Raw genomic sequence first — 13,110 nt, 5'->3', positions numbered from 1 at the left:
CACCCAATCATTTGAGATGATCATGATGTCTCAAAATGTATTTTTTTTGTTACAATGTACCATGAAATTGAAGAAGCCTGAAAACACTGTTAAAAGAGAAAAGAGAGTGGAGTAATTAGGGTGTTTGATTCCCAGACAAAAGGTACTGGGTTCGATCCCCACAGTTTGTAGTTGGGCAACTCCTTAATGACTGAATCGTCGTAATTCAAGGAGCTTTGGATAAAATGGTCTGCTAAATGAGAAGGTAACAAAAGTATGCTAATGCTTAAATGTACTACTTGCAAAAACCACACACACACACACACACACGCACACACACACACACCCCCACACACACACACTCATGCATATAAAACAATAAACACAAACACACACAAAACCACTAACACACACGTACACACACAAACACATCCGAGGGTGAGTCCTGTGAATGACCATCCCCTCCTGCTGAAGCTCACCCTATCTCCTCCCTCTCCTCCCCCCCCCCGCTCCCCAGCTGTACATCCAGACCACCACACTGACCATCTCCATGAGCCTGAGTGCCTCGGTGGCGCTCGGCATGCTCTACATGCCCAAGGTGTACGTGATCCTGCTGCACCCGGAGCTCAACGTGCAGAAGAGGAAGCGCTCCTTCAAGGCCGTGGCCACCGCCGCCACCATGTCCTCCCGGCTCTCCCACAAGGCCAGCGACCGGCCCAACGGCGAGGCCAAGACGGAGCTGTGTGACAACGCCGACCCCAACAGTTGAGTGGCTCAGCGAGACGGCCGCCGCACTGCAATATTATTGACTACATTATAGAGATATTAATAATATTTTTTTGCACGTGTCTGAACAAAGATTGACTACGCCAAGGCACTGGCTGACTTTGTGTCTTTTTTTTTTTGTTCTATTAAAGTATCCCAGATTATATCAACAGGTGCGAGTGTGATAGGGATAACAAGCCGTTTTTAAAAATCTGCCTCTAGTGACGTCAGAAGTGGGCGTGTCCACCTAGTTGTGTGCTGGATAGATCAGTCTACCAGCCTACCAATTGGACTGCGTCTATCTGTCGTACATTTAGGTGGACACGCCCACTCGTGATGTCAGAAGAAGCAGAACTTCAAAACAGCTTGTAACAGCTTCTCACTCGCACACCTGTTGGAATAACATGGGACCTCTAATAAGAAAGGAAATGTATAGATTGGATGAAAACAAGAACGAAAGAAAGGAGAGTGTCTTGATTTGTCTTGCTGGGTTAGGTTTTTGTTGGGTTCCGTTCAAGGAAGGCGATGATACTTTGTTAAAGGAGAACCGCCGCCACGCCGGCTGCTCAGTAAAACAGTCGGGTACCGCTGGTTAGTGCTTCTAGCTCCTCGGCCCGCAAGGCCGACGTCGTTTCTTGAAGTGTTTGGCATTTGGAACGAGACTGTTCCCCTTTAACTGGAAACGTTGCTGAGCTATGCAATAGTTTCAAAAGTATTTCAGTTATTTGGACTTCCTTGATTCATTGAATTCAAATGTGAATGGCTGCTGAAATACTGCTACGTGGGAGAATGCTAACTTTTGCACCAACTGCCGCTGGTTTCCTAGAGTCAATCACAGGAACTGAGAGGAGGGATTGCATAATAACAATGATGAAATCTTATATTAAACACTAAAAGTGATGTATTGTGACCACTTTAAAACAAACCCCTGCATGTTTGCATGTGCGTAGCTAACACATGTTGCTAAACAAAGGGTTTGTGTTTTCTGACTGGGTTCTGTTTAAGAGTACACTCTTAAACCTGCCATGAATTGCATGGACTGCAGTTGGAGCGATTGCAATTGAGTTGTACTTTGGGCAAAGTACACAGTAAAGTCGTACGTATTACACTCCCATATTCCAAAATCGATGTGATATGTTTTTGTATGTTTGAATGTATACATGTACAACACTAGAATAGCATTATATTCACATTCTACTACTATCGTACATTGAACACATCAATGTGAAACTAAATAAACATGAATTAAATAACATAAATCACATTTTCAGAACTTGACACCTTTTATATTACACACCAAAATGGCTCATAAAATGGCAAAATGTAGTCAACGTTGTAAACATCAGCTTGACTTATACACCATATGTGTGAAATGCTAGCTAGTGGAATAGCGTGGGGTGATATTCAACGATATATCACTGTTGTCATAAAGCCCAGTCCCACTCAGAGAGCAGTGTTTCCATAACGTACATTAGCTGTGGTTTATTTATCACCACATCCATAAAGTCCCAGCAGAAAGCTGCCCATGTGTTTGCCTCCAGCTGTTTTTGCCGCAGTATTTTTTAGTTTCTTCTGCACGGCATATATACAGCCGCCTGGGCCACTGTAAATACATCTTACTGTTAGGGTAACTGACTGTATGTATCACTTTGTTTCCTTTATTCATCAAAAGGGCATGTCGAAACGTCTTTATTTATGGGAAAGCTGCTCTGAAAGTTTCAAGGATTTGTCCACTGTTTCCCAAACAAACTTTATTTGACAACGTGAGGGCCACAAATCAGTTTCTGGCACGTCTAATTGGATTTGATCGAATGGAAATGGTACACACCACACTCACACACAAGACACCACAGCAAGAGAATGTTTAAATCTGTTCCATCTATAGATAATAATGCTCATGCCTATAGAACAAACGGAGGGGCAATGTATGTGTGTGTTGGGGGGCGGGGGTATCTTGTTGGTCCTGTGAGGGGAATCTCAACTAAGCTCATGTGTTCTTCCCCCTGACAGGCTAATTTCATAATGTATCAGAGGTAAGAGGACCTTCACCTTCTACTACTGCTTTTCTCCCCTGACTCCTTGATCCATTTCCTCTTCCTGTTCAATAAGAGAGAGAGAGAGAGAGAGAGAGAGAGAGAGAGAGAGAGAGAGAGAGAGAGAGAGAGAATGCAGTGCATGGAGTGAGAAAGAATGGTTAAGAAAAATAGAGAGATTTCAACAGGTGGAGGTATGGAGTGGATAGAAAGGTAGAGAAAGAGAAGGACAAATAATACATGGTGAATACAGAAAGGCAGGAGCTGGAGAGGGAGGAGGAAGGAGGCACAGAGAGAGAGAGAGAGAGAGAGAGAGAGAGAGAGAGCACACAGGTGGAATGCTCAAAGACCTGTGGATCTCCTCCCCGTCACCTTCTCGATTGACTCGTAACTTTAAGATGAGCGTGGAGAGACAGAGAGGGGACAGCAGAACATGGCAATCAGTTTGAGTGGCAGATATACTGCATCCCTGTGGTGGCCCACACAGGCTGTTACCAGAGCCCACTGTTACTATATGTCTGACCCCCCCCCCCCCCCTGCCCACCATCAGCTCCAGTACCACGGCTACCCCTGGAGCTCAGATCATATACAGCTGCTGGGCTGACTGCAGACTGGGGAACTAGAGAGAGAGAGAGAGGGAGAGGGAGAGAACCCCAACACAGTTGAGGGAGATAGATATAGATAGATAGAGGGAGAAAGGGGGAGCGAGAGAAAGAGGGGGAATGCAACCAAGAGAGAATTAGAGAGAGAAAAGGGTTGGGCAGAGAGAGGGAGAGATAGACAGTAGTATGGTGGGGTTGAGAGAGAGAGAGTTAGGGACTCAGAAGAATAGAATTTGGAAGGTGAGAGGAAGGTAAAGAGGCCGCATGCCTTAAGGGGTGAGTGTTGGAGAGAAAGTGAGCGATAGAGCGTGGAGAAGAGACTGCAGAAAGGGATGAACATTAGGGGGAGAAAGAGAGGCATAATGGAGACGGATTGACGAGAGACGACTCGGGGAACAGAATTGGACGGCGACTAATGAGAGAGAGAGAGAGTAGTGATGTGAGGGAGTGAAGAGAGAGCGGGGGGGGGGAGAAAGAGTAGAGATGGATATAGAGGAAAAGGGGGAGACAGGCGAAGACAGTTGGGAGAGAGTTAAGAGACATTGAGGGAGAAAGACGGTGTAACTCGAGAGGGGAGATGGTAGACATGAGAGATAGAGAGAGAGAGTAGGAACGAGAAAAAGCGAGTTTGTAGGAGTACCCACGAGAGACAGGGAGGGAGAACGAGAGAGGGAGGGGAAGACAGAGCGAGGGAGTGGGTATACAGAGAGGGAGGGACCACGCTGTATCCTATCTGGTATTCCTGGCTGGCTGGTGGATAATCATAATGCATCAATCAGTGGCCTCCAGTCTCAGTGGGTCCCAGGCCGGTTCCCAGCTGAGCTTGTGGGCCATCTGTTGGTCTGAGCCAATGGAGCCTCCTCTCTACCCCTCCACACCTCCCTGGCTCTGCTTCCCTCTCTCCCCCTGCTCCTTGTTCAGCTGTCTCTCTCCTCCTTCGGTTTCTGTTCCATTTCCCTCATAGTCTCAGAGAATTGGCGTTCCTGCTCTTTAACTGAGATTGGGAATTTCGTTTTAACTTTGGATTGGACTGGGGAAAAAAATTGTTTTCAAGAGGAGCAAATTCTGCCTAGCATTGAACAAAATAGGTCATTCAATAAGAACGATCTGCCATGGCGGAAAGACAATTTCATTTCAAGACGACGTCCTGCTTGATCCAAAGCAAGCATACAAACATTGAGCTTTTCTCACCCCCAATTGAGATTCCTGTTTTTTCTTCAAAGTACGATTTTTCTCTTTCAATTCCTCATTCGGTGACTTGTCAAGACGGTGGATTTTCCATCTGTTCCTCACTGTTAGAAACCACCTCTCCACCCTCCTCTTTCCCACCTTACCTGGTATCATACTACTATATCCTTCTCACCTCCAAGGCAATTACTAGACTTACCCCGCATTGAAACCCCTGTATCTGACAGCAAGACTCCATCTATTGCCTGGCTCTCTCCCCATGCATGTCTGTCCTCCCCCATGGAACCCCTTCTGCGTGCTCCTGACCCCCCCCCCCCAAATAAAGCCTTATATCTGGACCGATCCGTCTGGCTGCTCAGCCACTCGCGCTCTGCAGAAAGCCAGGATCTTTTCTTTATTCCTCATAATACCTCTTGCCTTTCTTCATGACAAAAAAGCCAATTCCCGCCACAACAAAGATGTGTGTAAAGCGTCTCTTTGTGAAGCTCCACACAGCTCTTTTGAAGACTTCTAGCAAACCTCCGATTGCTACCTTCTCTCGGGAAGAAAGGCGACCGCTAGAGAACGGATAGAAGATGTCTGTTCGATCGTCTTACGGAGAATGTTCCTATTTTGACTTTTAGTTGTATTCCTTTAAACTGGGGAATGCACAATTACATTTGAAAGGATTAAATATGCATAACACACACAAATCTAGAGTAAACTGAGTTACCTTGAGTCCCTACCACAGTCATTATTTCCCATAAGAAAAAATCACCTACATAGTCTTCAATAACTGATTGCCTGAGTTGATTCTGAGCGAAGAAAATCAAGAATAACCGTGGCTCTTGCTGTTCCACTGCGGGTTATCAAGCCCCTTCAATAAATCAGGCTGAATACTCAAAGTAACAACGGTAGCACATGTGTAAGTGACCACCCTTAATCACCCTGGGCCAGAAAAACACCTTTCCTTTAACCAGGATCCCCTCTTATTCACTTCTGAAGGCTGCCCTCCATCAGCGGGAGAATAAACGGCCGTCACAAATGCATTATGTTAATTTCTCCTCGGCCCTGCTGCGCGAACTCACAATGGGCTTTAATGCACACCTGTCACTTTAACTATGGTAATAGCAGGGCCTCGCCAGCCTGGCGTAATTCACTGCTTCCTGTGTGAATAAGACGCCATTATGGAGATGTCAGGGAGGTTCAATGATAGCGTCGGCCCTTTAATATATGCGCAATATGTCACCCTAGTTTCTTTATCTCTGCGCTGTGATGGATGGCAGAGGTTCTGCCCCGAGCACGCAACGGGGGTAGAAAGCCGAGGAGGAACCGAGATTTTTCTATCTACCCTCGACAAAATATTTGAAGAACCCTTGAACTCCCCGATGCGCGTATTCATTCTTTGACTCTCAAAGTTTGAAGTTTGAAGTGATGCTAAGACAGGAACCGTTCAAGAACTGGAAACTTTGATTTTCAAATTCTGACTCTGATGTTTGAAATGCAACTGAGAGTCTAAGCTCTCTAAAATAGTGGAAATAATTTAGATCTTTAGTCAATAAGTGTCACATTCGCTAGGACCACCCAAACTTCAAATAAAACCAAATAAAATAATTTCAGTATTAATCATCACTACTCTTTAATTCAGCAGGAAATATAAAGGAACTTACATCGTTATTGATTAGTACTTTCAGCAAAGTTTTCGGTCGATTGAGGCTAGTTGGGGTTTGAGAGACGCACAGTCCATGCTTCAAGAACGAGAGACTGAAAATCTGACAAAGTATCATGTCTGAGATATGGCAGTTGTTCATTCATAATAATTTCCATTTCTCTCATCAGGCTGCGCAGCATTAGAAAGGTGACTTTAAATCATTCTGAAATGTTTTCCCTTCATCTCAGACAGCCTCGGGCATTGACTGTTTTCTCATTCTGTTTCTTCAGGTCCAGCTGCAAAGAAAACATACGTGAGCTACAACGACCTTGCGATCTAACAGCATCCTTCCATCAGACAGAGAGACAGAGCGACATAAAGGGAGAGAGGAGAGAGCGAGAGAGAGCGAGAGAGAGATTGATGGAAAAGAGATAGATGGAAAACAAAGTGACGAAAACAGTCACTACCGTCACCACCACGAAAGATGACCCAAAGCAAAGCGGTGAGGGTGGCTTCCTGTTTCCTGTCTCATGTGCTTCACTGCCCACCTCACATTCAAGGATGCCCGGCCAATCAGCAGCCTGCTACAGCAAAAGGCTTCTGGGAAATTATCCTTTGACCAAACCGTGTCAACTTTGTGCAATTGGGTCTCGAAAAGAAAGAGTAGGACTTAAAAAGAAGAATACATTGAAAACAAAACAACTAAACAATATCAAAGCTTGGGGTTGGAAGGACAAAGGCCAATTATTTTCTCAGTGTAATTCAAACACGCGTGGTTACCTTTTTTGTGGCAGTTGGGCTGAGATCAGCCAGGCAGCATGTTTGTGCACCATTGGATTTAGACCACTCCTGGGTTGTGCTCGAGAACTGAGGTCGTTCCACGGTTTATCACAGGGGGATCCCTCCCTCTGAGCACTTCAAGACGGGCTTATCCCCACTGCCAAGGTCACAAAGCAGTCAGCTCAGCATGCCATCACTGTACAAGGATTGAGTGCACCCGCGGTACAGGACTTTAACCTGCGGGGGTGCCAAAGCCTCTCATCTTTAAATGTACCTCCAAACTGCAAGTTTTTTCCCAACCCTTTTCCCCCCTCTGTCTCTGTGTCGTCTGTTCTGGCGTAAGTGTTGGCCTCCTTTCTCTGATTGTTGACAGTTTTCTAACACTATGATGATGAGTATGATGTCCATGATGATAAATCTATTTTTGTTTGTACGTTTTTTTGGTTTTCCTTGCTTCTTGGATGCACTTTGTTTTAGATTGAAGCCATATTCTTCTGTTTGAGAGAAGCTAGGATTTCTGGTAGTCTGTCTCCCAAGGTTGTGCGGTTAGTTTAGTTAGAAATTGTTTTCAAAATAAAAGTATGATGATTGGAACTTAAACCTCTCTTTGTAATATCTAACCCTCGTTCTGTGTAAGTTCATCTTGGTCCTCTAAACTTAGACTGAACCACAGACAGAAATGCAAACAGTGAGCTTAGAGCAACAGGATCCATCTAACCTTTTTCTATTCCTTTAAACCTTTAACTCATTTCCAGTTGGTTGTTTGTTGTCCAATTGGTAAAAACCGCCCTCCCATTCTGAAGTGCGTGTGTGTTCGTCCTCATATTCACACGCAGAAATTCTTTCAGTATTTTGTCCGTGTACCATGATGATGAAGATGAAGACGACAACGGAGAAGACAACCCTTTACTGTGTTTAAACAGACGAGACCGGGCCCCCCGTTCGACCCAGGGGCCCCGATGATGGTTATGGTTGTAAATGCATGCCTGATATGTTTGATGTTGAAACTGAATCCGAAAAAATATAGAAAAATAAAAAATAATATAAAATAATGGATTGCTGCGAAATCGTCACGACATGGTAAATACCACCTCTCCTCTGGTCCGTCCTGATCTATACACTGTAGGTTTTCTGTGTTTGTTGGTTTTTTAAAAGCTTTCGTTTGGGTTAAATGTGGCAGTTGGGATATATTTTTCTCACTTGGCAGAATATGGCTTCGGTTGGTCTTTGAGTCTCTTACCGTCCGCAGCGGAAAATCAAGAAGTAGAAGAAAAAACCGAACCAAACTACGAACGATGGATCTATATTTAAAAGCAAAATAGAAAAAAAAGACAAAGCATGTATGTTTTCTACTGTTTGTACTCAGTATCTCCATGTTGCCCTTGCTGCTTCTGTGCCAATGCTGTGGGAGAGGTCGATGACCCATCATGCAAGTGTTCTGTGGTGTTGTCCAAGAATGTATTAACATCAAAATAAAAAGATTTGGTTATTTTTTTTATATTTCCTGAAGACAAAACTGTGTTGCTGTTTTTCCTCAGAGGTCAAGGTCGCGTTTTGCTGGCGGTTGATGGAAAAAATCTAAAATACACAATTGCATCTCAAGATACACATACAAATATGTTACATTACGATACAACACAATTCTATACTAAACAATGCCATTCTATACTATAGAAATGTAAAGTATACAATGGTGTACCACCATTGTATACTTTACATTTCTACAACGTTTCAGTCCATTTCTCATTAGCAGTTGTATGCACAACTTCAGCAACTCTTCTGCACTTTAACAGTTTAAGTTCACAGAGTCATAATCAAATCATAGACTAGATAAAGTACTTGGCTACCAAATCACGACTAAACAAAATAATGTATTTTTTGTCCACTGTACACTTACTATGAGCCCCATGCACAGATTGGTTGTGGCATTTCCATTCAATAACTGGCTGCAATGCTACAGCACTTCCTCATTATCCCTGTCTGTGTTTGTGTTGGCTTCAATGTTATATTAGTGCTATACCCATTCCTACATCTGTTGTATTTTCTTCCCTAATTATAATTCCTTTCCTGTATGGCTCTGGCAGTAGCAGCCAGGCTACAGCATTCATAATTCCTGTTTCTCGTACTAGAACCGTTTCTATTATTTGTGTTGCTAGCCTCCATGCTATAAGTAGCTCATACAGACCCATTACTTTTCTCCATGTTACTAGCCTCCTTGCTATACATAGCTCATACAAACCTTCTCCTGTTTGCTATGTTACTAGCCTCCATGCTATATGTAGCTCATACAGACCAATTACTTTTCTCCATGTTACTAGCCTCCATGCTATATGTAGCTCATACAGACCCATTCCTATTCGCTTTGTTTTTAGCCTCCATGCTACATGATCAAAACACCCATTCCTATGTATCGGTGCTATTGGGCGTAGCGCAATATTCCTTGCTTGACACATAAAAATATCTGGAAAAAATATCCCCTAATGTTCCACATTAAAGGACAATTCCGGTGTAAAATGGATCTGGGATATGTTTAATATGATAACGAATGTTTGTTTGGGAGCAAAAAAGCGCGTAAAGAAGCGTTCTTAAGGTGGCACTTGGTTGGAACGATGGGGGCATTTGTTATGGTAAAAACTAAATCGCTACTTTAAACCACTTAAAAGGCTAGAAGTAGCCCGACACTTCTGTGGTAGTATAATAAGGGTCTTAACATATACAACGAGGCATTGATAACTTTGTAAGTGTACAGATTGTTTAATTAAAAGGACATTTTACCCACACAATACTATCAGTAGTTCACCCTTCGACACCATCTTGTTTAAAAGACTCGATAAGTATATTGGCGAACACAGCGCTTGCGTGTTGCTGACAGATGTCACAATCTCTGTGTTCGTCAATTTAGAATCGGCTAAAAACAGCCAACTGAAGAAGGCGTCTATATGCGTTTTCGTGCTCCAAAACGAACGTTCCAACTCGTTATAATACCAAACATATCCCAAATCCATTTTACAACGGAATCATCCTTTAAGACAAATTTCACATACCTCCAGGTTGATAAACCCGGAGGTATAGACGGGGTTGAGGAGCCTCACAGCTCTGTGTGGTCTCTGCTCTACTCTTCAGTGAGCTCTGTGGTAATGCACAGCGAGGGCCAAGGTAAAAGTACTTTCAGCCACACTTTGAGCTGAGGAACGGTATTCTGATGGAGGGGCATCGCCTACAGAATGCTGCCCTTGAGCGAGGCTGGATGGATGGACTCTCGCGGCCCTCAGCCGGCCTTTCATGATGCCGGTCCTCCGGATGTGGCCCCGATGGCCCCGTACATCATGGAGTGTGGCACAGGGGCCACGATGAACAAGCACCTCACAAACACACATAAGCAGACACACACACACACATACACACACACACACACACACATGCACACACATAAAAAGACACACACATACACACACACGCAGACACACACAAACATACGCACACATACACACATCAATAGACAGACATACACGAACACACACAAATAAATAGAGACACACACACGCTTAGATCGATAGACACTCACACACACAAACATACACACACACACACAGACACACACACACATGCACAGACATGCACACACACAAACATACATGCGCAGACATGCACACACACACACAAACCAACCAAAACCACCTTACAAGAGGTACGCTGGATCTAGCTAAAACAGATAAGTAAGCTTGAGAACTTTATAGTTATCACTAGGATAGCATGAGTAAATCACAGATAAGGGCTGCAAGGCCTCACAGGCAGAAGCAGAAACAAGATACCTAGTCACAGAAGATTACTGACCTTGTTAAACCATCTCCATATAAAAAGACATGCTCTGATGCTGAGAGTGGTGAGGATTGTCCATCAGATGATGCATTGGCAATGGGTGAGGTGGACGGTACGGTGATAACATTGCAGTCCATCAACAAGAAACTTGACAAACTGGATATGCTGAATGCTATGATGGAGAAGATAAAGAGCCTTGAAGAAAGCTTAGAGCTCAGTCAAGAACTAATTTCAGATTTGGTCAAGGACAATGTAGAGCTGAAGGGTAAGATGGAACTCATGGAAGCTAGAGTTGACACCATTGAAACAGTAAACAAGAAGTTGAGGGAATCACTTCTGGATGTACAGTGTCGCCCTGTGAGAGACAACATTGTGTTTACTGGGATACCAGAGACGGAGGGTAAAGACTGTGAAATAGTCATTAGGGAGTTTATGTCAGACCAGCTTAACATGCCTTGTGAAACTGTTCAGGGTGTCACATTCTCCCGTGTGCAAAGAGTGGGAAGACCCTCAAAGGACAGACCCCGTGCAATTGTGGCTCGTTTCAAACACTATCAGCAGAAGGAGCTTGTCAAGGGGATGGGCAGAGAGCTGAGGAACACCTCCTTTGGCATGAATGACCAATTCCCTCCTGAGATACATGACAGGCGTAAAGTACTTTTCCCTATCATGAAAGAACATCGGAGCCATAACAGACGCGTTGCCCTGGTAGTCGATAAATTGTACATCAATAACCAACTGTTCAGAGACTCCAGCATCACTCCCTGGTTATTTTAATGGCACAATCCCAGTAGGCCTGTGTATTGGCATAAACGACTTGTGTAATGGCTAGTTCAAGCATTGATGGGACTTATTCCAAGCTGGGTATTCTTAAGGACCTGACATTAGCTCATTTAAACATCTGCAGCTTGATGAATAAAACACATGAGTTTTCAGCAAAATTGATGGACAATGGAATTCATGTCATGGCTATAACTGAAACACATTTGGATAATACATTTGATGATTCATTGATCAGTTGAAGGTTTTTCCATGTTCAAAAAAGACGTGGCAATCTGCGTGAAACATCATATACCAGTAGAACTAAGACCTGATTTGATGAATGACAACATTGAGGCATTGTGGTTGCAGGTGCATTTACCCCATACTAGCCCAATACTGATTGGTTGTTGCTATAAACCACCCAACTCTAGAATAGAATATCTTAATGGAATGTTAGGCAGATAGCTGCTAAGATCAGTAGAAGCATTGCTACGTTCTAGAAATGTGCCACCTATTTACCAGCTACTTTACCGAAACAGGTTGTTCAAACATTAGTATTATGCCATCTCGACTATTGTTCTGTATTTGGGCCTCTGCCACTATGACTGACTTAAACAAACTACAAACTGTACAAAACAGGGCTGCAAGACTTGCCCTTGATAGATGTTACAGATCAAATGTCGATCGGATGCAATCTGATTTGAAGTTTCCTAAAGTTCTTGATAGGTTATCCATTAGGTCCTTGATATTTATTAAGAATGTAATTTCCACTTATGTTCCTAGAGCTCTCTTTAACAAAATTGGTTTCTGCTCTGATGCTCATTCATATGGAACTAGATCTGCAACGGCAGGACATATTTTGCTACCACACTGTACATCGAATGCAATAAAGAAAACAGCCTTCTATAGATCTATGTCTTTATGGAATTTACTCCCTTTGCAAATTTGTTTTATAACTGTAAAGAAACAATTCAATAGGCTAATTAAATCCTATTTTTATGTATGTTAAATATGAACTCAGGACTCTGACTTGGCACTCAATGTATTGTATTTTGATGTTGGTGTTTGCATGCTCTGAAGCGCATTTATCTATTTATTTGCAACTGTTGCTTTGTATCTGTAATCTTGTCATTGTTACTTTCACTGTATTTGAATGTATGCGATTGATGATTTATTATTTGTGTGTTCTGATTTTAAGTGGACCCCAGGAAGATTAGTCTGCCGCTTCTGCATCAACTAATGGGGATCCACAACTAAACAATAAACAAACAACAATAAATAAACACACACACACACACACCCACACACACACACACACACACACATACACAAAGACGCATAGTCACACATACACACATACACACACACACAAACACACACACACACACATACACACACACACACACACACACACAACCTCCCCCTGGGCCCGGAGTAAAGAATGACCTGGTGCATTGGGTCTTCACCTGGGAGGAGTGCGGCCGACGCAGAGTGATGGGTGACTGCACCAGCAGTCAGCGTGCGTCACACCTGGGGTCATCTGAGGGGAACC

The 13,110-nt window shown here is 43.5% G+C and overlaps 1 protein-coding gene across 1 annotated transcript in view; it reads left to right on the top strand.

Annotated features, from left to right (window-relative positions):
- Positions 1-6,537, top strand: part of grm7 (glutamate metabotropic receptor 7) — a gene marked incomplete at both ends in the record, with an annotated part of 188,799 nt that extends 182,262 nt beyond the window's left edge. The window contains 2 exons of the mRNA XM_079747220.1: positions 497-743; positions 6,488-6,537. Coding sequence (XP_079603346.1) covers positions 497-743; positions 6,488-6,537 — 297 coding nt within the window. The remainder of the gene's footprint in view (positions 1-496; positions 744-6,487) is intronic.
- Positions 6,538-13,110: the final 6,573 nt, after the last annotated feature.

The sequence above is a fragment of the Pollachius pollachius genome (assembly GCF_949987615.1).
Source record: "Pollachius pollachius genome assembly, chromosome: 12".
NCBI classification, from domain to species: Eukaryota; Metazoa; Chordata; class Actinopteri; order Gadiformes; family Gadidae; genus Pollachius; species Pollachius pollachius.
This window is presented reverse-complemented; position numbering and strand designations above follow the sequence as displayed.